Below are 24,833 nucleotides of genomic sequence, written 5' to 3'. Positions count from 1 at the left end.
AAAAGAGTCATGTACCAAAATGTTCATTGCAGCTCTGTTTACAATAGCCAGGACATGGAAGCAACCTAAGTGTCCATCATTGGATGAATGGATAAAGAAGATGTGGCACATATATAAAATGGAATATTACTCAGCCATAAAACGAAATGAAATTGAGTTATTTGTAGCGAGGTGGATGGCCCTAGAGTCTGTCCTACAGAGTGAGCTAAGTCAGAAAGAGAAAAACAAATACTGTATGCTAGCACATATATATGGAATCTAAAAAAGAGAAAAAAAGGAAAAAAGAAAAAAAATGGTCATGAAGAACCTAGGGGCAAGACGGGAATAAAGACACAGACCTACTAGGGAATGGACTTGAGGATATGGGTAGGGGGAAGGGTAATCTGGGATAAAGTGAGAGAGTGGCATGGACATATATACACTACCAAATGTAAAATAGATAGCTAGTGGGAAGCAGCCACACAGCACAGGGAGATCAGCTCGGTGCTTTGTGACCACCTAGAGGGGTGGGATAGGGAGGGTGGGAGGGAGGGAGATGCAAGAGGGAAGAGATATGGGGACATATGTGTATGTATAACTGATTCACTTTATTATAAAGCAGAAACTAACACACCATTGTAAAGCAATTAGACTCCAATAAAGGTGTTAAAAAAACAGATTCTTTGGCAAAATCCTGCATTTTGTTGCTACTTGTTCATTCTTCATTGCTTTCAATTCCTAGAAAGCATCTTTGCAAGGCAACATGGACATTCACACCTGTATCCAGTCTGATCTCTATCCTATATCCTATCCTCTATCCCAATAATTGCCAAACTGTGCCCACAAAAGTTGCATGAGTTTGTCCTCCACTCAGGAGTGGAGGAGAGAGAACACCTGTATACCCAGGCCCCAGCTTCACCGACTATTATTTGTTGTGACGTTTGAGGCGATTCTGATAGAAAGGACTTGACAGAGCACCATTGGTGTTATTGGCCTTCCTTTCATTACAGGGAGGTTTAGCATCCTCTCTGTATTCACTGGCAATTTCCGTCTCTTCTGTTAACTGACTACTTGTGTCGTGTCCTTTGCTCATTTCCTCCTCCTTGGGCAGTTAGTCTTTCTCTTAGTGATTTGGAAGGGCTCTATTTTAATTTTTTATGTAGTATATACAAAAGAATAAATGCTTATCAAGGTAAATACTTTAACTAAGAAGATGGAGATAGAAACATTTAAAAAGTACAGTGAAAAAAAATATTGACAGACATAGAAAACAAACTTACGGCTACCAAAGGGGAAAGGTGGGGGGATGGATACATTAGGAGATTGGGATTGACATATACACACTACTATATATAAAATAGATAACCAGCGAGGACCTACTGTATAGCACAGGGAACTCTACTCAATATCTTGTAATAACCTATAAGGGAAAAGAATCTGAAAATGGATACATATATAGCATAACTGAATCACCTTGCTGTACACCTGAAACTAATACATTGTAAATCAACTATATTTCAATAAAAATTAAAAAAAAAAAAACTACAGGCACCACTTGAGGTGCCTGTAGTTTTGTGCTAAGCTATGCTGGCTTCCGGAAAAGAGGCTGTAGGAAAATCAAACATTCTTCTTCCTTCTCGCAAATACAAACTTGGTCTCTATGGCCTTTTTCTTCCACCTCAAATTGCTAGATTTGTATTTAAAAAGCACCCTTGGGCTTCCCTGGTGGCGCAGTGGTTGAGAGTCCGCCTGCCGATGCAGGGGACACGGGTTCGCGCCCCGGTCCGGGACGATCCCACGTGCCGCGGAGCGGCTGGGCCCGTGAGCCATGGCCGCTGAGGCTGCGCGTCCGGAGCCTGTGCTCCGCAACGGGAGAGGCCACAACAGTGAGAGGCCCGCGTACCGCAAAAAAACAAACAAACAAAAGACAAGCCAAACAAACAAAAAGCACCCTTGTACTTTTAAAAATTATTTTCCCCCAATATTTGATTATGAGATTTATAAGTCGTCAGAAAAGTTCGAAGAAATGTATATTGAATCCTTATAGACCCACCTCCTAGCTTCTAAGATTAACACATTTTTCTACTTGCTTGATCACTCTGTCTCTCTACCCATCCCTCTATCCATCCATCAAGCATCTTTTTTAACGTGTTTCGAAGTCAATTGCAGACATGAGTATACTTCACCCCTAAGCACTCTAGCAGATCATTAACTAGAATTCAATATTTAAGATTTTTCTATTTTAGGCAAAATGTACTTAAAAACAAGATGTCCTGATCTTCAGTGAACCGTTCTCTGAGTTACACACGTGTAACCCACATCCTTAGCAAGACAGAGAATTGACCATCACTCCAGAAAATTCCCTTATGCCCCTCTTCAGTCAAGCCCCATACTTGTTCTGACTTTTTCTCACCACAGATGACTTTTGTCTATTTTGCCACTTTATATAAATGGGATCATACAGCGCGTACGTTTTTGTGTCTGGCTTCTTTCTGGCAGCGTAACGCGTTTGACACGTGGCCGGGGAGTATCCCTCTGTGTTGATGCTGGTATTGCATCGCACGGATACGCTGGAGTTGGTTTATCCCTTCTCCTATTGATAGACACCTGTTTGCAGGTTCTGGTTACTGTGAATCAAAGTGTCATGAATTCTTGTAGTTGTCTTTTTGGAGACAATCTACTACTTTTATTTGTAAGTATCGAGTAAATCACCCTTTGTCTGTCATGTGTTCCAAATCTTTGTTTTCTAAATTTGTTATTTATCTTCTGACTTTCATGGTGTGTTTTTCTGTATGCAAGTTGCAAAATTCTATGTGGGCAATTTTATCAGTTTTTTCCTTTATGGCTTCTGGATTTCATGTCACGATAGGAGAAGGTTGATCGACCCTGATATTATAAAAATACCCACCCTCGTTTCCTTATAGTGCTTTTCTGGGTTCTTTTTTCTATTTTAATCTTCAAATCGTCTGAATTTATCTTGATGTCAGGAGTGAGGTAGAAGACCCAGACTCATTGTGCAGATGGCCAGTCAGTTTTTCCAGCACTGTGTATTTGAAATGCCACCTTGCTCATTGTCTTAATTCCCATCATGCTTTTTATCTATTTCCTTTCCACTGACTCATCTGTCTTTTCCTGTGTCAGGGCCACATTGTTTTAAATACAGTAGCTTCGCGATACATTTTAACATCTGGTAGTGCTAGAACCCTTTCTTGATTCTTCCTTTTAGAAGTTTCCTGGCTATTCTCGTCTTGTTGACCCACCGGATGAGTCACCTTGAATCATTTTGTCATGTTCCAGAAAGTAACCCTGCTGGGATTTTTACTGTGATCACAGAGATTTTGCAGGTGGATGTGGGGGAGAAATCCCATCTTCCCAGGATACAGAGGGGTGAAGGAAAGACAAACATCGAGGATGACTCCCGGGTCTGGACTTGGAGACCAAGTGGGTTTGGGTCCCTTAGCAGGGTATGATGACTGCTTTCCACTGACCAGGAGGATGCCCAGGCTTGCAGGCATGAGGAGGAGTTCAGCTTAGACCTCCAGAACTGGAGATGTCCAGGGGGAGTCCTCATGGAGAAGGAGGCCTTCCACACTGGCTGCCCTCATTCTTTCTGGAGTCCATCCTCCACATGGGTACAGGAGTGACCCAAGGCTTCCCTTGAGGAATCGAGACAGCCCCCAGGGCCCTGCCCTCCTCCACACCCCCTCTCCCGCCTCCCCCTCCCCCCGATCTTGCTCACTGGACCCACCCACGGGCTTCTTTTCCCTTCCTCCCTGCATCTGTACGTGCTTTTTCCTCTTCCCGGAATATCCCTGCCCGAGCTCTTTGCATGGCTTGCTCCCTCCCATCCTTTCATCTCAGCTCAAATTTCACTCCCTGAGAGTTGTCTTTCCCAAGTGTCCCCACCAGCGCCACCACACTGGGGTCTCTCACTCTCTGCCCCTTTTGTGTTTCCTTTGTAGACCTTAATGCAACTTGTTATTATTTTCTTTGTTAATGTGTCAATCATCTGTCGCCCTGTCAACTTGGCTTGGCCATATGGGCCAGTTATTTAATCAAATACTGATCTGCTGCTGTGAAGGTATTCTGTAGATGGGGTTAACAGCTATAGTCACGTAAGGTGAGGGAGACTACCCTGAATAATCTGGGTGGGCCTCAGCCCATCAGCTGAAAGGCCTTAAGGGCAAAACTGAGGTTTCCTCGAGGAAGAGAAAATTCTGTCTGTGGACTGCAGTGTCAACTCCTGCCTGAGTTTCCAGCCTGCTGTTCCTGATAGCTTGTCCTGTGGATTTCAGACCCCAGACTGGGATTTACACCACCGGCGCCCCTGGTTCTCCGGCCTTAGGAATGACACTCCAGGCTTTCCTGGGGCGCCGGCTTGCAGACGGCAGATCATGTGGCTGTGGAGAACACACACCCACACGCACACCCCTCCCCCGCCACCCCCATCTCCCCCGGTTCCGTTTCTGTGCATTACCTTGACAGACGCACCCCATGGTGTACTCCACGAGGCTGGGACCATATCTGTGTACCTCCCGGTGCCTGGCGCAAGCATGCTTGTTGAATCACGGAATGGCCACACACTGGAGAAGCCAACAGCATGTGCTTTTTCCGAACCTCGTGTCCACTGCCAGATCCCCTGACTTTCTAGGCTGAAAGGGGACAGATGATAAACAGACCTCCAGGGGCCTGAGCCTGCTCTAAGGGAGGACGGAGGCTCCGGGGGTCTCACACACCTCCCTGGGGACTTCTGGCATTTGCCCCGGGGGCTGGCCTCAGAGTTGGGGAGCGGGGTGATGGGACAGGGTGCGTAGTCACCAGCCTCCCAGCTGGTGACTGCGGGTCTTTGTGGGGAGGCCTCAGGCCCCACCTGCAAGCCCCTCCCAGCCCTCCCAGTGAAGGGCCTCTGCAGGCCAGGGCCTGGGAGGGGTTCCCATCAAGGCTGCTGTCTGATGCAGGCTGAAGGTGAACCCTCTTGGTGGGGCGCATCCAGCAGCCTCCAAACTCTTTCACTTTTTCTTCAAGGGGCCTAGAAGGCTTCAGCCCAACGTGCAGACCGGTCCAGCAGCGATCCCCTGGGGACTGAAACTTAGGGCCCTGCCCAGACATACGATGCTCTTTGTGGCTGGACTGTCAGGATGCTGAGATGCTGGGATGCTGGATGCGGGCTCAGGGACCTGCTCGTCTCCCAGGAGAAGGAACTGGAAAATAGGGAGAGAGGGAGAAGCCCTAGTTGGGTGAGAGGAAGCTACGGAGGGAGCAGCATCCCCTTACAGAGCGACAGGAGAGGATGGACCTCAGAGGGGAAGAAGCGTCCCAGGGGACTGTGGCTCCCAGGAGCCCGGGGGCAGTGCTGTTCTGGAAGGAGGGAGAGTCCTATGCTGCTAAAGGGGCAAGTCCACTGAGAACTGAGAAGCTTCCGTCGGGTTTAGGCCTGGAGGGAGGTGGTCCTTCAGCCAGCGTCCTCGGGGAGGAGCCAGATGGCCCTGGGCTGAGGAGTGAGTGCGCGGAGTGACAGCAGGGCGTTAGAGCTGGAGCTGGCTGGCCTGAGGCAGTGAGGACCCTTCTCACTAGCCCAGGTCAAAGCCTCTGGGAAGAATCCGGGAGAGGAGAGGCTGACGGTGCAGGGGGTGCAGGAGAGAGGGGAACTGAGCGATGGCAGAACGGTGGGAGCTGGCATCTCTGGGCAGAGCAGCCTGGGGCGACCAGGGGCTAGTGAGGCCAGGCTGGGGTCAGGTAGCAGGAAGTGCTGGGCGTGGGTGCTGCCCACACTGGCTCAGCCTTGAGGTCACCACGTGGTTGAGGTGAGAAGTGAACCCTCTGGGAATGGAAGGCGGGACGGTTCAGCAGGCCAAGCTCAGCTTTTATTTCGGGACTCTGAGGGCTGGCAGAGCTGAGTGGGGACAGCTGTGGCTCCTGAAGCCCCGTGGCAGGCTGAGGAGGCCCCGCTTCACGGGCTGGCTTTCAACACCCCAACTGGCTGGCTGTGAACAACAGTCTCTGGGCAGGTGGGTCCAACCCTTCCTGCCCCTGGGCCCGCTGAGGAGAAGGGACAAGAGAAGTGGGGCGCTTCAGTCAACACTGGGGGAACAGAGGTCGAGCCCGAGACACAGAGTCGTGATTGGCGCTGAGGGACGCCCGCGGGACGTATCCCTTCCCCAGACCCGAGAGGAACGCTCTGCAGGAAGCAGGAGGGGCCTTGTGAGCAGGTGGGCCAATTGCCCAGGCTTTGGGGCCGTGACTGTTTCCACCACCCCTCTGGCCCACGGACTACGGAGGCCTGCTTCCCCCTGTGGATCTGTGCCCTCAGTCACAGCCACTGAGAGTGGCGCGTGGCGGCATCTCCTTAGAGCATTTCAGGCTCTGCTGGACAGGACAGGACAGGCCTGCCTCAGTGTACCTGGCTTCCTCAGCCCCCAAAGTTCCAAAATGTGTTGGAACATTTTGTACCTTGAGGATGAGGATATAAACTCTCCCTGCCCGTTAGGGGATTAAATGTGTGTATTCAATCTGGCCCACCCCTGATCCCAGCTGGGTGTGTGTGTGTGTGTGTGTGTGTGTGTGTGTGTTCCCAACTAGCTTCCTCACTACCTTTGCGGAGATGTGGTTCCATCTGCAACGCCCCTGCCACCTACGCGCCAGATCCTGGCCACCTCGTGGGAAAGGCACAGGTCCCACCCATCTCTTTAGGGTCCCCTTCAGAATGAGGCCACATTTCGACGAAGCTCTGTGGAAGCCACCTTCTTGCTGTGAGGGAGGGGCCCGAGTGTGAGGTGACAGGAGTCCCTGTTGTTTTCGTGCAGTTTAAATTGGTAACAGCCTGCAGCCAAGATGCTGCCTGCAACCGCTGGCGGGGAGGGCGGGGAGAGGAGGAGGCCGAGCGGGGATTGGGTAGCAGGTCGGGGCGGGGCTCCAGGGGCGGGGCTCCTGGAGCTCGACGGGCCGGGACGACGGCACAGCCCCTGCATCCCGTCCGCTCAGCACCCCGCGCCGCTGAGCTCTGCCCGCTCCAGTGCTAAGGACGAACAGGGCTGGCCTTAGCGTAGACTTTGGGGGAGGGCCAGGAGACGAGGAGGCGGGAAGACCCTTCTCTCCCGGGACCACGCCTTCGCCAGGCTCTTCCTGACTCTCTCTGTGAGGTGATGGACAACCTCCAGCCGCCCTTTGTGGGTCCCCCTTACGTGGGAGGAGCTGGATCTTTAGTTGGGTCTGTCACCCTCTCAGTGGAAAGAGGATGGTGGTGGGAGAGTCTAGATTCTCAGCGCAAGCCTCCCCCTGCCCCCTGCCCCCAGCGCAGAGTCACCTTAGCGGCTCCCCTGTTTCGTCCTCTGTAGAAGGAGGCGTTCGAGTCAGAAATGATGTGCTTCTATGCTGTGATGTGAAAGGATCGCGGCTCACGCTACACAAACTTCTCACCCCTCTCCCCTCGGTGCCCAAGCATCCCGAGACAGGCAGTGGCCTCAGAAAGGCCCGAAGACACTAGCGGGCTTAGCTGACAGGGGTTTGTAGGTACTGAACGCTCCCTGGAGAAATGAAAACATAGAGGCACTTTTCTCCTGGCTGTTTATTACAGTACGAAGAAAAAACGCACTGGTTTGAAACAGACGCCAGATTTCAAATGTAGAGGCGAAATACGAGGTGGCAATTAAAATGTGATTACACAGAGTCTGGACACTGAGAAAAGTTTACAGGACAGTGGGTGTGGGTTTTCTATAACAGACACTTAAATATACATGACGATAATTGCAGATAGAAACCATCAAAGACAAAGCCCGAATCAACAATTAATGTTTACAGACCCATTTTCCCCCAGACCACAGAGCCTTACATCAAAACATATACCGAAAGGCTTTAAACCAGGAACCTCTCACCTCCACCCTGCAAGGTGCTGCTGGAGTAGTGCCAACCGTCTGAGGGATAAAGGGAGGATACTCAAGATCCTCAGACAGTGCCCAGCTCCCACATTGCCTCTTTGCTTCTCCCAAATCTACAGAACTCTCCGGCCTCCAGGCAAATGATTCCTCTGAGGGGCACTTAACGATAAAACGGCTTGTGCTCTAATATGCTCATCAGGAAAGAGCTAGCAGAGACTGAAAGGTTTGCGAAAGAGGTTAAGAACCACACAGGGCGACAGAAGTTTTAGTGGAAATGGAAATAAATGGCCAAGTGAGTTTCGATTTGGTATTTGTCAGTTTGTACACCACCTCTTGATCACATCCACCACTGCATCTAAAGCGCACAGGACTCCACCACCTGGTTGACAAGGTATGGCTGGAGTGAACAAACACAGACAATGCATAATGAACACAGCTCTACTGAAAGGAAAGCCGTCACTTTATTTACAAAGTCACAAAACGAAGTATAAATACTTCTGTCGTGAATGTTTAGGAAAACCATTTACAAAATGTTCAGATATGTACAGGTAGCTTGAAAAATCACCAGCTTTCCATTTCGTCACAGGTAGCGAGAGGGGTGGGCGTGGGCTGACGCCCCTCAAATCGTAATGAGGCAACAAGCGTGTGGCTACGTGGGACCAGCTGCGAATTTGCTGTGGACTCACACCGCTCCCCGGAGTGATGGCCACGTGGAGGTTTCTCTGGGCATTTAAAGCTCGCCAACATTCTGGGGGATGTGGCCAGCCTGCTCAGGGACGTGGCCGGCGCTCTGGGCTGCGGCGGTCCGGGCAGCAGCGTGCTGTTCTAGAATGTCATCAATCAGCCTCAGGCTGCACACCCAGTCTTCAGCTGGGCTCACGCCGGGGCCTTTCAAGAGAGCTTCGATGAGATCCGCCTCAGTGCAGTCAGGGGGTGAGATGAGATCGTTCAGCGAGGCCTGGGGCAACAAGGCATAGGGTGGCAACTCAGGGGGGCTCCCCACGCTGTTGAAGGGACCAGGGGACGGGCTGGCAGCGACGGTGGCGGCGGCGGCGGCAGCGGCGGTGGCAGCCACATAGCTTGGTGGCTCGATGCCCTGGATGGGACTCACGGGCCCGAAGCTGGCCATGCCTTGCTGGAGGGACTTGGTGGCGTGCAGCACAGGCACGGGACCCCGCAGCGGGCTCTGTCTGAGGCTCTGGTGGCCCAGCAGGCTGAAGCTGGGGTTGGTGGGGGCAGCGCCCACCTTCTGGCTGGGTCTGCCTCCCGGGGCCACCTGACTGGGGGACACGACTGCCTGTTGTGATGGAAACACTGGGGCTCCCTGGGGGACTCTCACGGGGGCCTTGGCAAAGAGGGAGTTGCTATGGAAATGCTGCTGGATGCCGTGGGCTGCTTGCCTCGGGGGTGGCCCCCTCAACACCGCGGTGCTCACAGCTGCCGCTGCTGCCACCCAGGCAGCGTTGTGGAGCACGGTGGGCATTCTTGGCACGCAGGGCTGTCTGAGCTGGTGGGGACTCAGGGGCTGGCTGCCCAGGGGGCTGGGACAGAAGCCGGGCAGGGGCACTCCCGTGGGGGCGGCCTTGGGAATCCGCGTGCGCCGGCAGGTGGACCCGAGGCTGCCCGCGGGGTTGTGGCTCAAGCGCAAGGGTGTGGGAAACGGGGGGCTGGAGCTGAAAGTCCCGTGCTGCTTGCCTGGAGGTGGTGACATCAGGCCCACGCCCTCCCGGCTCTGGTGCCTGGCGGGCGGGACCATTCCTGGGCTCAGAGCGCTCTGGAGGAGCGCAGCTCCGGGTGGCATCATGGGTTGGCTGGGTGGGGAGCTTGCCTTGGTCCGGCTACACTTGGAGGTGACTTGATCTTGGACGGCTACAGAAAGAGAGAAGTGGGGGTCAGTTCCAAAGGCATCTTCAACTTGGGCCGCAGCTGCTGGCGGGGAGCCACCGGCCCAGCACTGACCTCTCACCTTCCGCCCTGGATTCTTCCCGAGCATCCCCTGCTCCCCTGGTTCCTCCACCCTCAGCACGGACTGCAGTTCTTGGGGGAAGCCCTCCTAGACCCCCTGGGTCTGTGCTCATGGCTCCCCCTCCACCCAAGAGCAGATCACATTGGCCTGAAAGTGCCAGTAGGTTGTAAGCTCCATAAAGCCAGGGTCTGGGTCTACTTTTCTACGCAGGATCCGTACGCAGGCCTGGCACCGCCCACCCCCTGAAGGATGCCCAGTCCTTGACACTGGCCTTTCTGGAACTTGTCCGTCCTGTCCCTGCCACTCCAGCCTGGACAGGTGGGACATTCAGCTGGTATCAGACCCAGAGGAACAGGGGTTTTTGCAAGAGAATGCAGGAGCAATGGGCCATTGCTGGCCACTGGGCTACAATGAAGCTGCTGAACACCTGTTGGAGGGCAAGCAGCTTCCCCCAAACCCCAGGCAAGAATACCCTTGGCCTGGTCCAATGTCACTACTGGCTGGGGAGGACTACTTAACGCATGTTTTCCCTGCTAGTCTGGCAGAGACCGTGTCTGGTTTTTGGCTAACAGCTGTATCTGCGGCCAGTCAATGTTGATTACAGTCCTAGATGCCATGGTTGAATCAATCTCTTGAATCAAACAGCGATTTCAGAGCCATTAAGACTGAGCGTTTCACTGGGACTCTACTTAAGCTTTCCACGTGACGGATCCAACCAGGCTGCTCTGGAAGTGCCTTGCAGACCTCCTCTCTTTCCCTCAATGCTTTTCAGAAACATCTCAGTAACTGTTTCTGCTGGAATGAATTCTCCCCCAACCTCACACACACTCCCCCTGGCCCACCCTTTCGAGAACATCGAGTTTAAGTGCTTACCTTGAAATTGACTCATCTGTTGGGCGAGATATGCACTCCGCTGTTCAGGGATCATTGCCATAAGACCTGATTTCTGCTTCTCTTGCTAAATAGAAGATGAAAAAGAAGTGTCAGATTAGGGCTACCAAGAAATACTAGCCTTGGGATCTCTGTGTGGGGACTCAGGACTTGGCTTTGGTGTAGCAGAAAGCATGAGTGAACGCACCAACACACACTCGCATGCATGCCCCACCCTCCCAAGCAAAACTCCGCAGGTATAAACAAAAGTAGGATTCTGCACCTGGGTTAAAAAACCAACTGCGACAGCGTAGGATAGGGCGGGAGACACAGAGCTTAACAGCAAGAGCACGGAGAAGAAAGATTGAGGCATTCTGGACATCCTTCTGCTCAGGATGGGGCAGCAAATGTGACATTAGGCTGCGTTAATAGAAGCAGAGTATGTAGAAGGAGGCAGGTGACAGTCCTACACTACTCTGCTTTGGCCAGACCACGTCTACGGTGCTGACAAGAGTTTGGGCGTATGCCAGCCTCAGGGAGACCCAGACAAACTGGCCGCACGCGGAGGACGCTAAGTGATGGAGGTAGGGCTTGGGCTCCCAACCACGAGGGCAAAGAATGGCTGAGCGAACCAGGGATGTCGGGGCTGTCATGGGGAAAGGGCCAAGGCTTGTTCCAGGTGGTCCTGGCACGAAGGGCGCGATGATCACACGATCAGATGGACGCACTGGCCGACACCCGGAGTAGCCACTCAGTCCCAGCTTCCCTTCGCTTGCCTGATCGGCCGCACATGGGCGATGGGAACGGGCTCCCGGTCTCCATCCGCAAGCTGGGTGGGCAGGGGGAGGAGCCACGTTCCACGGCTGCAGTCCCAGCCCTGAGGCTGGGAGCCGCTCAAGGGGACAGCCGCGAGCCAGCCAGCTGAAGGCCGGGAGAAGGCACAACTGGCCCCAAGCCCCTCAGCCATTCGGCGCCAGGCTGTGACTGGGCCCCAGGTCTGCTTCCCAGTCCAGCGCTCACCCGCTGCCGCCTCTGTCCCCTTCTCAAGGAGTCTGCTTCCTCGTGCGCCACCAAGCAAGGCAGCTCTGTCGGGGAGCACGTCTCCCTGAGTTTACTTTCGGAACTGCGTCCCCCGCCCCCCAGATGCCAGAAGACTTGACCCGGCAACACAGGCTGCCCGGGGCCTGCTTCTCTGCACTCGGAGGGCCGGCGCTTGGGAGAGCGCCCGGCGCCCGGGCCTGTCGGGCAGTTCTCGGCCTCGGTTCCTGCCAAGGCAGAGAGGACAAACACGTGGCAGTGGGCGGGCCACACCGCAAGCGATGTCAGCTTCCCACCCTCAGCCTGCTTCCTGTCCGAGCTCTTGCCCCCCTTCCCCCGGGGCTGCTGGGAGGTGGGTGCCAGGGATGTCGCTCTTCAGCCCTGGAGCTGCCGTCTTCCTGCTAAAGCGTGGGGTGGGGAGACAGGACCTCAGGAGCACAGGGGTCACATGACCATCCAAGGCCACCCCATCGGGAACTGGGGGAGCCCTCTCGCCTCTGTTCTTGCCATCGAACCTCCCACCAGCCCTAGGAGATCTGGGTAGAAGACCTATGGTCCCAGCTTACTGACGTGACAACTGAGGCTCACAGAGGGTAAGTGACTTGCTCAAGGTGACGCAGCTGGGGAAGTGCAGCGTCTCCTAACTGCAGATCCACTGCATCTGCCTCCCCAGCCCGCTGCTTCCAGGAACCGGCTCCTGTGCCCTGCTGTCTACACCAGCCCTAACTCCATCCCCACCAGCTGCTCCATTAGGTGCATCAAATAACAGAAAGTTGTACGGAGTGGGGGAAGGGCAGGTGGAGGCTACAGAGTGCGACGAAAGACAAAGCAGGGGACAGGCAGAAGAGTCCAAAGGGAGGGAGGTAGAGAGGAAAGACGCCCCCAGGGCCTGGGAAACCAAAGTGAAGGCGAGGCTGGGGCAGAGGTCAGAGTGGAGGAAGTGGGCAGTGTCTGCCACATGAAAGGGAGTGCTTCTCGAACGGTCCACAGTTACAGGGACAACGGGATGCTGGCCGGCGTTCATCCAAGGAAGCACAGAAACCCAGAGGATCCAGAGTTTAAGCGCAAGTCTGCTGAGCGGCACGGCTACAGAAGCTGCCAAGTCCAAAGGGCACGGCCGACGCCGGCCTGGGGTGCCGCCATCGAGCAGGGCTCTCTTCACGCTGCTGGGGCATCCGGGGGGGCACCGCCAGCCCTCTGCTCCCGGCCTGTCCTGTTGTCCCTGGCAGAGCAGCCAGGGCATTCTCTCCAGGCCTCCCCAGGAGGCTGCTTCCTTTGTTTTGCAGACAGAGGCCCCCATCCTTTGTTCTGAATCAATGTGCTCCAAAGATAAGCCCCAAGAAAACAGTTGTTGCCTTTTGACACTGACAATTAGAATCGTTGGAAAATGGAGAAAACAGGAAATGACAAATGTTTTCAGTGACCAGGAGGAAGCAGCGGCTGCTTAGTGATGGACGCTCTGAAGGATGGCCCAGGCAACCCGTGGCTTTCCACCACCATGGTCGTGGAGGAGCTCATCCAAGGCCTGCCTTTCCTAGGGCTGCGGTCGGCTGTCATGGAGCCAGGTGACGCCGGCGGGGCGGCGTCAGGTGGGCCTGTGTGAGCCTAGGTGTGCTTCCCCACGTGGTCCCCGGAAGGAAGTCTCCCCAGGAACGAGGGCCTGGCTCCTCCTCCCACCTGGCCAAGGGGCCACCTTCACAGACGGGCCTCGGCCAGGATGGTGATCCAGGAAGTCCTGGGGCTGCCTTTCGAGGAGCTTCATGCCGATGTCCCAGGAAGCTCTGGGGGCTCACCTGAGGGCTAGCGTTCACCTGCGGGTGCTATAGGCACAGGCAGGAGAGACAGGCAAAGGGCCGGCCCGAACCCCAACACAGCAGAGAGCCCGACACTGGGCCCCCCCGGGGAGGCCAGGCCGCCCCATGGGCCTCACCCTTTGGCCATCCCAGGAGGATGTCTCCTGTGAGCCCCAGAGCGCGCACCTGATGCGTCCTCTCCCCACTGCAGGCCGAGAACGGTCTCATTACTGATTCAACCACTTCATAAGACCCAGGGACGCTCTAACGGGATGCGGGATGAGGCAGAGGCAGAATACGAACAAACCTTCCACACGGATGCGCACACAGGGTTCCTGCGTCTTGGGCAGATTCGGCCTGAAGTTACTTGCCCCACGATCCCCGAGAGGAGAGCATTCTGACCGGGGAGAGGACTCCAAGGGAACAGCTCTGGGGGAATGCAGGGATGGACGTGAAGCCTTATTTTGTGCAGCAGAGCTAAGAGAGGGAAGGAGGGGGGAGGGAGAGAGACGGGAGGACAGAGAAGGGAGAGAGGGAGGGGAGGGGAGAGGGAGACAGAGAGGAGGAAGAGGAGGAGAAAGGGGGAGGAGGGGAGGGGAGGGGGAGGGGAGGAGGGGAGGGGGAGGGGGAGGAGGGGCAGAGGGAGGGTTTTTCTTTTTCCAGCACCAGGCAGCTCCTTGCTCCCTTCCCAGTAGACAAGGCCCTGGGTGCCCCACGCAGAGCCAGCCTGCCACAGCAGAAGCCACTCGCCTCTGTGTTAAAGGTTCAAAGGTTAGCGAGCTCTAGTGTGTGGGTCGGTTGGTTTGTTTCTTCCTCCAATAGGAATAGCACCTTCTTTTGTGGTTTTGGGAAGCCAAATTTGGAAACAACTCACCCACTCTTGTGACTTTTCCTTTGAAATGACGGGAAGACAGCGCTCTGCGTGGAGACCTGAATTCTAGGGACTCCCACACGCCTGTGGATGGGGACTCCTCAGACCCGAAGCCCTGTTTGAGGGGGCGTGGATGCTCTTAGGCTAAAACTCTCCTCAGGTGTCCTTCAGAAACGGGCTGCCCACGGCGAACGGCAGGCCAGCTTCAGTGTTTCCTAACCCCCGCTCCTAACTCTCTGAGCCCGTGACTCAGTTTCTCCAGAGTGCCTCCACATGGGAGTGCTGAGTGGGTCATCAGGCCACCACTCTTCCCTGCGGACCTCAGAGGCCAAGGCCAGGGCGGGGGGAGGGGCGGCCACACACCTGCCCTTTCCTCGGGCCTCTGCTCAATGCCTTTCCCTGCCCGGAAGGCAGCCTCCCTGACTCCGGGTGGGAAGATATAGGGTTTACCTGGCAGCCCGGTGAGCCCCTCTGTCAGTCAGCTGATGGACATTTCTCACGGGCCTACCACGGGCCAGGCTCTGTCCCAGGCATGGGGGTGGCACTGTGTGTCTCTACTCTCATGAAGCTTACAATGGAGGGGGCAACTGGCAAGACGCAAGCGAGTCAATCACAGAAAATCATTGCCAATGGTGGCACATCTACTAAAGAGAACACAACAGAGCGAAGGGATGGGGAGTCGGGCGGGCACGGCAGAAACGCAGGCGCAGGCCGTGGGGCCCTCAGGGTACGTGGGAACATGCCACACCCGGACGCCGGGGCACCAGTGGCCTGCTGAGGTCTTTCTTTGACCCTTGGGGCCTCTGGAGCAGGAGACAGGGACCACCCCCACGGTCATGATGCTGCCCTTGGGTTTGCACCGATCTGAAGCTGCCACCGCGTGCTTCACAAAATCAACGCCGTCGAAAACGACTTTTCTCTTTTCCATTTTCTGCCTTTGCAGTTGACCTCCAGCTATACGAACTCTCTTCTGACTCCACCTCCATCTCGGTGGTTTCAGGGCTGCCTGGTCCCGGAAGGGCTGGGTCTACATGCTGGGATTGATCTGGCCGCAAAGGAAACAAATGTCTTTGCAGCTCGCCTTTCTTCTTCCCCTGGGGTGCCTGCATCCTCCGTCTCACACTGTGTCTGGTCTTCCTGAGTCATGGCTGAGCTGGAGGTCCTGTCCCTCAAAGCCCCCCGAGGTGGGCCCAACTTCCAAAGCTTCGTAGGGAAGATCTGAGGGCCAAGCCTCCGCCTGCCCCCCACCTCCAGTGCAGGGTGGAAGGCCTGGCTTGGCTTTGAAGAGAGATAATAAGATGGGGAAATGAATTCTCTCGAGGCAAGCTAGCTTGGATCCCTCATTTTTTGCGTTTTGGGGACAGGGAAAAACAGGTCAGACCAGGGTGGAACTCAGAGACATCCTGAGTGGACGATGCCCCAATCCGTTTTGTTAATTCTGTTTCCCTGGCAGCTTTGTACTGGACAAGCCGGAGAGCACTGTGAGAGCACACAGAGAAAAGGGGGAAAAAAAAGAGAGAGAAAAATCGATAGCCCTTGAATGGAAAGCACTGCTTGTTCTTGCGGGCCGAGGCAGGTGGGATGGGGAGAGCAAGGCCTCACGTACCGAAGCAGCATTTCCATTAAAGGCCAGAATCCCGGAGGTCCTTTCAGCTGGATGAGCATCTTCTGATCACTATCACTCAGCCAATGCTCATTTCTCTAGCTTTCTCTGCAGAGAGGTCTGACATCCCGTACACACTGATATTTCATGCACCAGAACAGCTCCACGAGCCCAGTGAAATTCTCTGCAAAGGCCCGCTCTGGCTGGCGTCCACCATCTTTCTCTCGTGACCACTAACGTGACTCTTTAGGGCAAGTCAAGCCATTTCTTTTAGAATCTGCAGGACGATGCAAACTCACGGCCATCTTGGACAGGCTTGGCCGGGCTTCCTTCTGCCTGCCCTCCCCCGGGGCTACCGGTCCTCCAGCGGGGCGATCCAACTTCCCACTTCTTGGGGTGCGTGAGCCCCAGGTGGGGTCAAAGAACACCTCGGGGCGCAGAGTCCACAGCAGATCGCTGGAGGGAGAGGCAGTTCCCGAGCGCCCACCAGCTATGGAGCAGGCGGGCACGGGGTCGGGGCGGATGTGGGGGGTGGGATTCGGAGGTGCAGAAGCGCAGCCCCGTGCCCCCCACGGACTCACAGCCTGGCCGCAGGGACAGACAGGCAGGGAATGAACTGGGGTGCTGGAAGGCCAACAGCCGGGAGGGAGCAACTGCGCCCAGGGCGATCACCACTCAGTGCCCCAAAGATGAGGCTGAGATGCCGGAGCAGTCTGCTTGCCTGGGTGGTCTCTCTGCTAGAAATCCCTCCTAGGTGAACAGAGCTTTACGGGCCGGGCTGTCACCTCCTCTTTGCCTCCCAACAACCCTGTACGGCAGGCGGGCGGGCTGAGCAGGGGACCGTGCCCAGCTGACAGATGAGGAAAGCGAGGCTGGGGGAAGTGACTTACCGACAGCGTCGCAGCTAGGCAGTGGTGGAGCGGGCACCTGCCTCCAGGCCTTCGGATCCCAGCCGCCCCAGGGCGCTGCCTCTGAGGTGCTGTACGAGGAGGTGACTCGGGCCAGCTCCTGAGCAAAGGAGCTGCCGGGCAGGAAGGACTCACTCCCCAGGGCCTGGCAGGATGGGGGCTGTCGCCCGAGGCTGACCTGGGGGGGCCTGGCTTCCCCAAGCTTGCAGGCTTTGTCTACATGAGTCTACAACAACCATTGAAGAGTCCATCAGCGGCGTGGCCACAACATGCCTCTGAATGCTCTTGTCACTGCCCTGACCGCCTAGTGGGGTCGTCTGGGTGCTCGGTTAGACACACCAAGTGGTCCGGGCCAACCAAACCCAACAGCTTTGTGGTCTTAGTTGTCTTGGGTCACAGACTCCTTTGAGAATCGGTTAAAAGCTATGGTCTCTCTCCACAGAAAAAGCACTTACGCTGGTGTCTCCCCCTTCCCAGCCCACCGACATCTTACGTATAATCTCAGGGGTTTTCTGGACCACTTACTACCCATCCGTGGGTCTCAGTTAAGGAGCCTCTGCCTCCATCAGTCACTGTCTTGTTGGAAATGGGAGTCAAGCTACGTCATCAGCAATGACCTTGACCAATCCCGATCCCGCCCCACGCCCCTCCCCCCACCACAGAGCACACCATTCTAAACTGGTGTGTAGGTACGTGTGTGTAGACACATGCTGAGGGATCTGCAAAACCAAATGGTGAGTGCAAAACCAAGCAGTCAGGTGGAAACCTCACAGCAGCCCAGCCCTGAGCGGCAGCCCTCACTGCACTTCACCTTGCCGGGGCCCCCACGTTTCAGGACTTGCGTGTGAGCGGCACCTCCCCTTTCCGTCATATTTTAGAAGGCAGGGATTTCACCCGAATTGAACATCTGACCCAATTCTTTCAGCCAAAGGCAATTAAAAACCCTCACACTTGATATCCACGTCACAGGAAGCCTCAAGACTCCAAGGAGCTGCCGAGACAGCTGTGACACCCTGCCGAGCACAGCGAGCGCTCGGCCACAGGGGGCGCCCGAGAGGACCAGGGGGAGCCTGCCTTGAGGAGAAGGTCTTTCTACGTGAAGCAGCCTCTTCATTGCCGTGCTTTTAACACCTGAGCTTTGAGTGATCGCCTGTGTCTATCAAACAGCCCAGTAGAAAGGGAAATATTTATCCTCCGAATCTAAGCTAAACAGTCGGAGTCAATTCAATTCATGACAATAAACACGACTAAGCGCCTACTGTGGGAGAGCCTCTGTGATGGATGACAGGCCAGTAGATATTTGGATGCCGTATTTGAATTAACGATAAAAACTGCCACCACTGAATTTATCGAGCATTTGCTACGTACCAGGCACTAACCCGAGTGCTTTCAATACTCAGTCTCACTCAATCCTTGCAACAGCTGTATATGAGGCAGGAACGACTACTGTCCTCATTTTACAGAGGAGGACACTGAGGCCCAGAGAGGTTAACGAAGTTGCCCAAAGTCACACAGCTAGTTAGTAGCAGGGGAGGATGCAAATCCAGGCTTGCCTGGTTCCCAGGTCCACATGAAGTTTGACACGGTGTGTGCATGTGTGTGATTAGCTTGTCGTATGGAAACCAGGCTTGGAAATGTAGAAACTGTTCAAGTGTGTCATTAAGAAAAGTACAGGCCGGATTTTACAAGGGATCCCCAGGCAAAATTTTAAGGACACATTATAAATACTCAAAGATGGGATTAGGAAGAAAACCTAACTACTTGGAGAGCTTTAGAGATGACACCCCTCTCCCCAAAGAAAAACAAAACCAAAAAACCACGTGAAATACGCTTAGCAAGTGAACTCACTGCACGTGGGAAGGAAAACTTTCTTTGCCATTCTGACGATAAGCCAACTACAGAGGGCCCGGCGCCCCTCCCCTTGGGCTGAAAGCAATGAGTGGGGCTTATTTGTAGGGAACTGAAGCATTTTAAGCTTTTGCTCAGGAATCCCTGGTAGCTTCATGTGACTTGTAGGATTTTAGTGACGGGTCAGGAAGCAAGAACCCCCATCAGCATGAACATACGCTCACAGCGCCTCGGTAGTTCATCAGGCAGAAAAAACCCTGCAGATGGTACATGGAAATTACCAGCAGCAGAAGGTGCCCCGACGGTGTGGGCAGTTCTGTTTCGGCAGCAGTTGGGAACGGGGCTGCGGCCACCCATTCAAGTGGAGCAGAATGGGAGCAGGCGCTTCGCGGACCGGTGTAATCCTTGGTTAAAAAAAAGAAAAGAAATAAACTAGATGAGATTCAGTCTTGACTCTGACCGACAAGGAGCTTTGTAGCTGATGCTTTGTGTGTCTTCTCCGTTTTATTTACTTTGGAAAAGAAACTGCTATCACACTCCCTGTTAAGTGGGAGGTCCAGCTTCCAAAGAAAACGTGGTTGGCACTTTTCAACGCCTAGAGGTTTCCACACATAAGGTAAACCCACCTCTGTCTTTGGAATCACTGAAAATCTCAGCAAAGCAAAGCCAGTCCATAACTGGTGGGCGTGATTACTACCTCTCGGACTGGCCGGCTCCGCGTGATCCCACATTTCAGATAATCAGACCCTGGGATGGAGAGTGCCCGATGCTGGGGCCCGATTTCACAGAGCTCACCCCCACTGGGCTTCCCGTGATTGCTAGAGAACTTGCTGGAACGAGGTTGTCCCTGGGTCCCTCTAATGGCTTGCAGCCACTTAGAGCCCCAGGCACGTCCTGCTAAACTTTGCAATTAGGGCTCTTTGTTCCTTGGCCTCCTGCCTTCTTGGCAGGCAGGTTTCCTGTCCCATGGTGTCAGGTACACTACCCCGCAGTCATACCCATGTCCTTGGAGTTCCCCAGACAGGCTGCCGCCCGCGTTCAGTCCCCTGTGATCGCGCTCCTTGCTTCGGTAGCCCAGAGAGCCCTTTCTCCAAGTTTCCCGTCTGGAACCCTGCATGTCCTTGGAGATCCACCCTGGGAATTCTGCCTCTCCTTTGGTCCAGCTCCTCTGGCTGACTGAACATCCTTGTCGGGCCAAGTCTTAATCATCTTTAAATCCCTCTGGTGCCCAGACAGTGCCTGGCACAGGCAAAGGGTTCAGCAAATATTTGGAAAATTCAACTGACTGTATCTGTTATGAGCTTGGCACGATATCCCAGGCACTCGGGATATGCTAGTCCAGTGAGCACTGTGCTGGCTTCTTTTTTGGGGTGAACGTTAATGATAAAAGTGAGCCTTGACCCTCATTTTAAACACATTTACTCATCTCTTTTCAACGCCGTTGGGTTAATAAAACCCATCAGTAGAACAGAGGTCATCACACCGTGGAAATAACGTCAGCTAACATTTACTGCACTAACCGTGCACACACATGTACATTTGAGACTGTCCCCAGTTTACAAGACAAGGAAGTGGAGATAGCTTTACCCAGGACACACACAGGAGAGTGGGTACAGACCTGGACCTGATTTACAGAGTGACTAAAACCCAAGCAACTGCTGGGTTTCGGAGAAGAGGGCTCCTTCTCTGCACACGGAGAGAAGCAGTCGGGTATCCTTCATCTACACTGGAGTAACCACGCTGTCGGCTATTCTGTGACCTCACCGTAGAGCAAATGGGCTGTGGTGTAAGGAGCTCAGATTATGACTAACCCGCACAGACACTCAGACGCTTTGCAAGAAGCGGGTACCTGCTCTGGCTTTATCAGTTATCGACCGGATTCGATCTCGGTCCAGTCTTCGCCGTGGAGGTCGGAAGGAAATACATGCGCATTCACAAGGTTACAGTTGTGTACTGTAATTCCGCTGGCTTCTGGGAGCTCGTTGATGTCTAGACTTACTCAGCCTGAAAGTTCAGGCAACAAATCCTGCTTCACTCCTCCTTTGCTTTACTAACCGCGTAACAGAGGCGAGCAGAGAGAGCCCACAAGAAGGAACTGGAGACTTGGTGCGTGTGCCAGAGACTCTCGGGGGCCAAGGTCACTCACGGCTGGGCTGACTTCAGAAGCCAGCCCCAGCTGTTCAAGCCACGAGTGAGATGGACATGCTAGGGTACTAAATGCTATGCAGATAGCTCAAAGAGGGCAAGGCAGAGCTGCGGAAGAAGCTGGGTCTCTGGGCAAATGCATGAATGTGCAGACTTGTCAAACAGAGGTGACAGGAGACGACTTCGTAAATGTGAAGTAATGCTTTGGGAAACCGGGGAAGTGTAATGTGAGTCAGACTTCTTGGCCTCTTACTTGCCATTACACTACTTGGCCAAATGCAAATGGGATTTCAATATATCACAAGCGTGCATCTATTAATAACACTAGGAAAAAGCTATACAACTCAAGCCTGAGATTTTGTAAGAAATAGAATCGTAGACGCTCAACAAAGCAGCACAGTCCCACAGAACCTTGATGATGCTGAAGCCTCCTCCCAGAAAGAACAGAATGCTCTACACCTGTGCTGTCCGATACGGTAGCCACCGACCACATGCGACAATAGAGCACCTGCAATGTGTCTAGCGCAAATGAAGAACTGAGTTCTTAATTGTATTCACTTTTAATGAATTTAAATAGCCACCTGTGAATGCTGGTGACAGTAACGGAGAGCACAGCTTTTCACCATACTGGCTAAGAGCGGAGAGAGAGGGTCTGGGCTTGAATCATGGATTTGCCACTTCTTAGCTAGGTAATTGGGGGAAGCCACTTAACCCTTCTGTGCCTTGATATCCTCATCTGTAAAGGGGAAGTCATAGAAGTGCGTCATTCATAGAGGGGCGGAGGTTATGAGGATTCACCGAATTAACTAACACACGTGTAGTGCCTGCGTGCTGTATTCTCTGAAGGTTAGTCAGTGGTAGTCTTAATTAACAATAATACCTCTGCCGTGTATCAAGCCCTTTTACAACGTTCCAGGCACTGTCCTGTGGGAGGAGGTGAGCTGCACGTCCTTCTATTCCACCATCTTGATCCGCTCCTCCTAGAACTGAACATGCTCTAAGGCGTGGTCTGGCCAACATAGCTCAGCGGAGCTATCACTTTTCCTATCTCTCGGTAAAACAGACTAATAATAATAATAAACGACGATGATAATATTAGAAACATTTATTGAGAACTTAATCTAAGGCACTGGGTTCAGCCCTTCCCTGGAGTCATTTCAATTAATTAATTCTTAGAACGATCCGAAGAGGGGGGCACTGGTATGATCCCATTGTAAAGATGAGGAAACTGAGGCACAAAGAGAAAGGTTAAGCAACTACCTTGCTCGAGGTCAGTCGTTAGTAAGTGCCAGGGCCTGGACTAGAACCCAGACATTGTCTGACTACAAAGCCCAGGCCCCGAGTTTTGCTTGATCCAATTGCCCAACTGAAACTTTTGCTAATGTGATATATAAGCAGACCAGCAGCAAGAAGATTCTGGAGTGCTGCCAGGGTCTCATAGCCGTGCAAGGGCTGCTGGGTGGGCTATTGTGTGACCCAGGTGTTGTTTTCCTTTTATAACAACTGTATCCTAAAATGAGAACTCCAAGTTGAGGGATTTCTGTTCTGATACATGTGGTACAGGGAGTGGGAGTGTCACTAGAGAGATTCTGCAAGAAAACCTCTAAGGTAGCACCAATCCTATCATTCGCTGGATCTCTTCTGTAAATTTGCATTTTGTAAAAGTTTCCTTTCAGCTTTTCTGGACTTTTCCTCTATAAACGTGTATAATTGACCTCCCTATCCCACCCCTCCAGGCGGTCACAAAGCACCGAGCTGATCTCCCTGTGCTATGCAGCTGCTTCCCGCTAGCTATCTACCTTAAGTTTGGTAGGGTGGGATAGGGAGGGTGGGAGGGAGGGAGACGCAAGAGGGAAGAGATATGGGAACATATGTATATGTATAACCGATTCACTTTGTTATAAAGCAGAAACTAACACACCATTGTAAGGCAATTACACCCCAATAAAGATGTTAAAAAAAAACAAATAAGCTTAAAAATGTAAACATCACATTTAAACTTGTAAATTTCACTAAATATTTCAAACTATAATTGCAAACTTAATACATCTGGTTTTGTTAAAACTTCAAAAAAATGTGTATAATTGAATGTTAGTATTTCCAAGTGTAAATGTCTGGAGCTGTTTTCCGTGGGGCATTTTTGCAGAGTGGCCAGGGCTGTGCCCATCATTGGTAACGCTGGGTTATAGACAAGGAAGACTGCACGTCTGGTCAGGCTACTTGGGCCACCGGGAATCAGCCTACGAGCAAGGTGAGGTCAAGGGCACTGCTACAAGGAGCGTCACGGACTGGGTCAAAGGATACCAAAGCTCTCGAGAGTCCAGAGCCTCTGGAGCCAGGCTCTGACAGCTTCTGCAAGGCTCCTATCGTCTCAGGATGATGAGGGTGACCGATGATGAACAGCTACCGTGTCCAAAGCGTAACCCTTCTGCTTACGCGCACCGAATCCTCCCCCCATTCCGTCCAGTGTCTCCCCGCTGCGTGCAGTAAGCACTGCTGACAGGCCCCGGGGTTCCAAAGAAGCCATCCGACTGACCATCACATTCAGGCAACCGAGGAAGGGCGCGGCAGGATTTCCTTTGGAGACTTCCGGATCGAGACGGCAGACCTAATGCATGCACCTAAATTCACTCCCTCGCAAAGCCCCACTAAAAGTCCCGTGAGGGGTTGGCCTGGTTTGGTTTTTAAAGACACAATCCTGCAAGGATAAGGAGAATGCATTACCCCAAGCTCAAAGGCAGCTAGACCAGCGCTAACTGACTCCACGGCCCCCGGGAAGCTGAATCGCAGAATGGCAGAGGGGAAAGTGGAGAGGCAGCTTGGTCTACGTGGCAGGCTCAGGAAAAGCAGCCCCAGGTGGTCTCTGGACCTGGCAGGTGAAGTGCACGTGGGTGGCCAACACAGTGAGGCAGATGCCTGGATGGCCATCCCGCCTCCACAGCCCTGGGTATCTGCCTCTCCTCCTCTCTGGCAGAGATCTGGCTTGACCATTTGCTGCTGAATTTCCTGCTCTGTCTTCCGTATCCTGCTGCCCGAATTTGCTTCACCCCACAGAGGTGTTCTCTGTTGACCTCCACCTGGAAGCTGGAGGGCCTGGAGGCAGGCTGTGGCGGAAAAAAAGCCCTCGGGCCAGATTCCTTTTGTCTGTCCGGTACCACGCCCATGACTCCGCCACGAGTCCTGACATCGGTGGGCTTCACACATGGCCGGATCCGTGGTGCCTTTAGTCACTGACTTCCCTAAGACGGGAGCAGCTTCTCTTCTGGAAGCCTCCACTGAATAGTGGCACCGTGACCCTTTGCTGCCTTTAAGCACCTAGATGGTGCCTGCCACTTGGTTCTTCAAGACAAATCGATCGCTTGTTGAAGAGCTCATGAATAAGTAGTGCAACTATATAGAAAAGCAAGAGAACGTTGGAATCAAGATAGTGGTTAATTCTACCAGAAGGGGCACATGGCAGCAGGGGTGCGGGTTCTACTCGGGGGTCGACCATGTTCTATTTCTCAACCTAACCAGTAGTGACACAGATTTTCACTTTATACTTCTTCAAACTGTTCATATAGGCCTTGCAGACTTTCCTGTATCTATGTCACGTTTCACAATAAAAGGAAAAAGCTATATACACAGCTTAACGCCAGTCATGTGAAATACATATTTTGGCACAGAAAAAAAATAATGTGTATTCCAGCATGTTAACAGCGGTTATCCCTGGCTAATTTATACATTGTATATTTATGTATTTTGTTATCTCATGGGATTTGTGTTTTCGCTACACTTTTCTGCATTTTCAAAGTTTACTACAAAGAGCATATATTATTCTTGTAATCAGAAGATCTTAAAACATATTGAAAAAAGGCAAGGTCTCCATCTAAGACTGAAACTGGTAAGGATGAACACAGAAGAGATGGGACGACCCATCTGTGGGAATCTATGCAGAA

General features: G+C 53.3%; 1 protein-coding gene across 2 annotated transcripts in view; it reads right to left on the bottom strand.

Moving 5' to 3' along the window:
- Positions 1 to 9,586: 9,586 nt before the first annotated feature.
- Positions 9,587 to 24,833, bottom strand: part of MAMLD1 (mastermind like domain containing 1) — a 37,183-nt gene continuing 21,936 nt past the window's right edge. The window contains exons 3-5 of one of the 2 annotated variants that reach the window (XM_032621032.1): positions 16,885 to 17,128; positions 10,693 to 10,777; positions 9,587 to 9,722 (exon numbers count right to left, since the gene is read on the bottom strand). In XM_032621032.1, coding sequence (XP_032476923.1) covers positions 10,737 to 10,777; positions 16,885 to 17,128 — 285 coding nt within the window. In that variant the 3' untranslated portion in view covers positions 9,587 to 9,722; positions 10,693 to 10,736. Of the gene's footprint in view, positions 9,723 to 10,692; positions 10,778 to 16,884; positions 17,129 to 18,845; positions 19,155 to 24,833 lie in introns of those variants that run through there. The other variant, XM_032621031.1, reaches the window with a different exon arrangement.

Source organism: Phocoena sinus, chromosome X (assembly GCF_008692025.1).
Source record: "Phocoena sinus isolate mPhoSin1 chromosome X, mPhoSin1.pri, whole genome shotgun sequence".
Classification (NCBI taxonomy): Eukaryota; Metazoa; Chordata; class Mammalia; order Artiodactyla; family Phocoenidae; genus Phocoena; species Phocoena sinus.
This window is presented reverse-complemented; position numbering and strand designations above follow the sequence as displayed.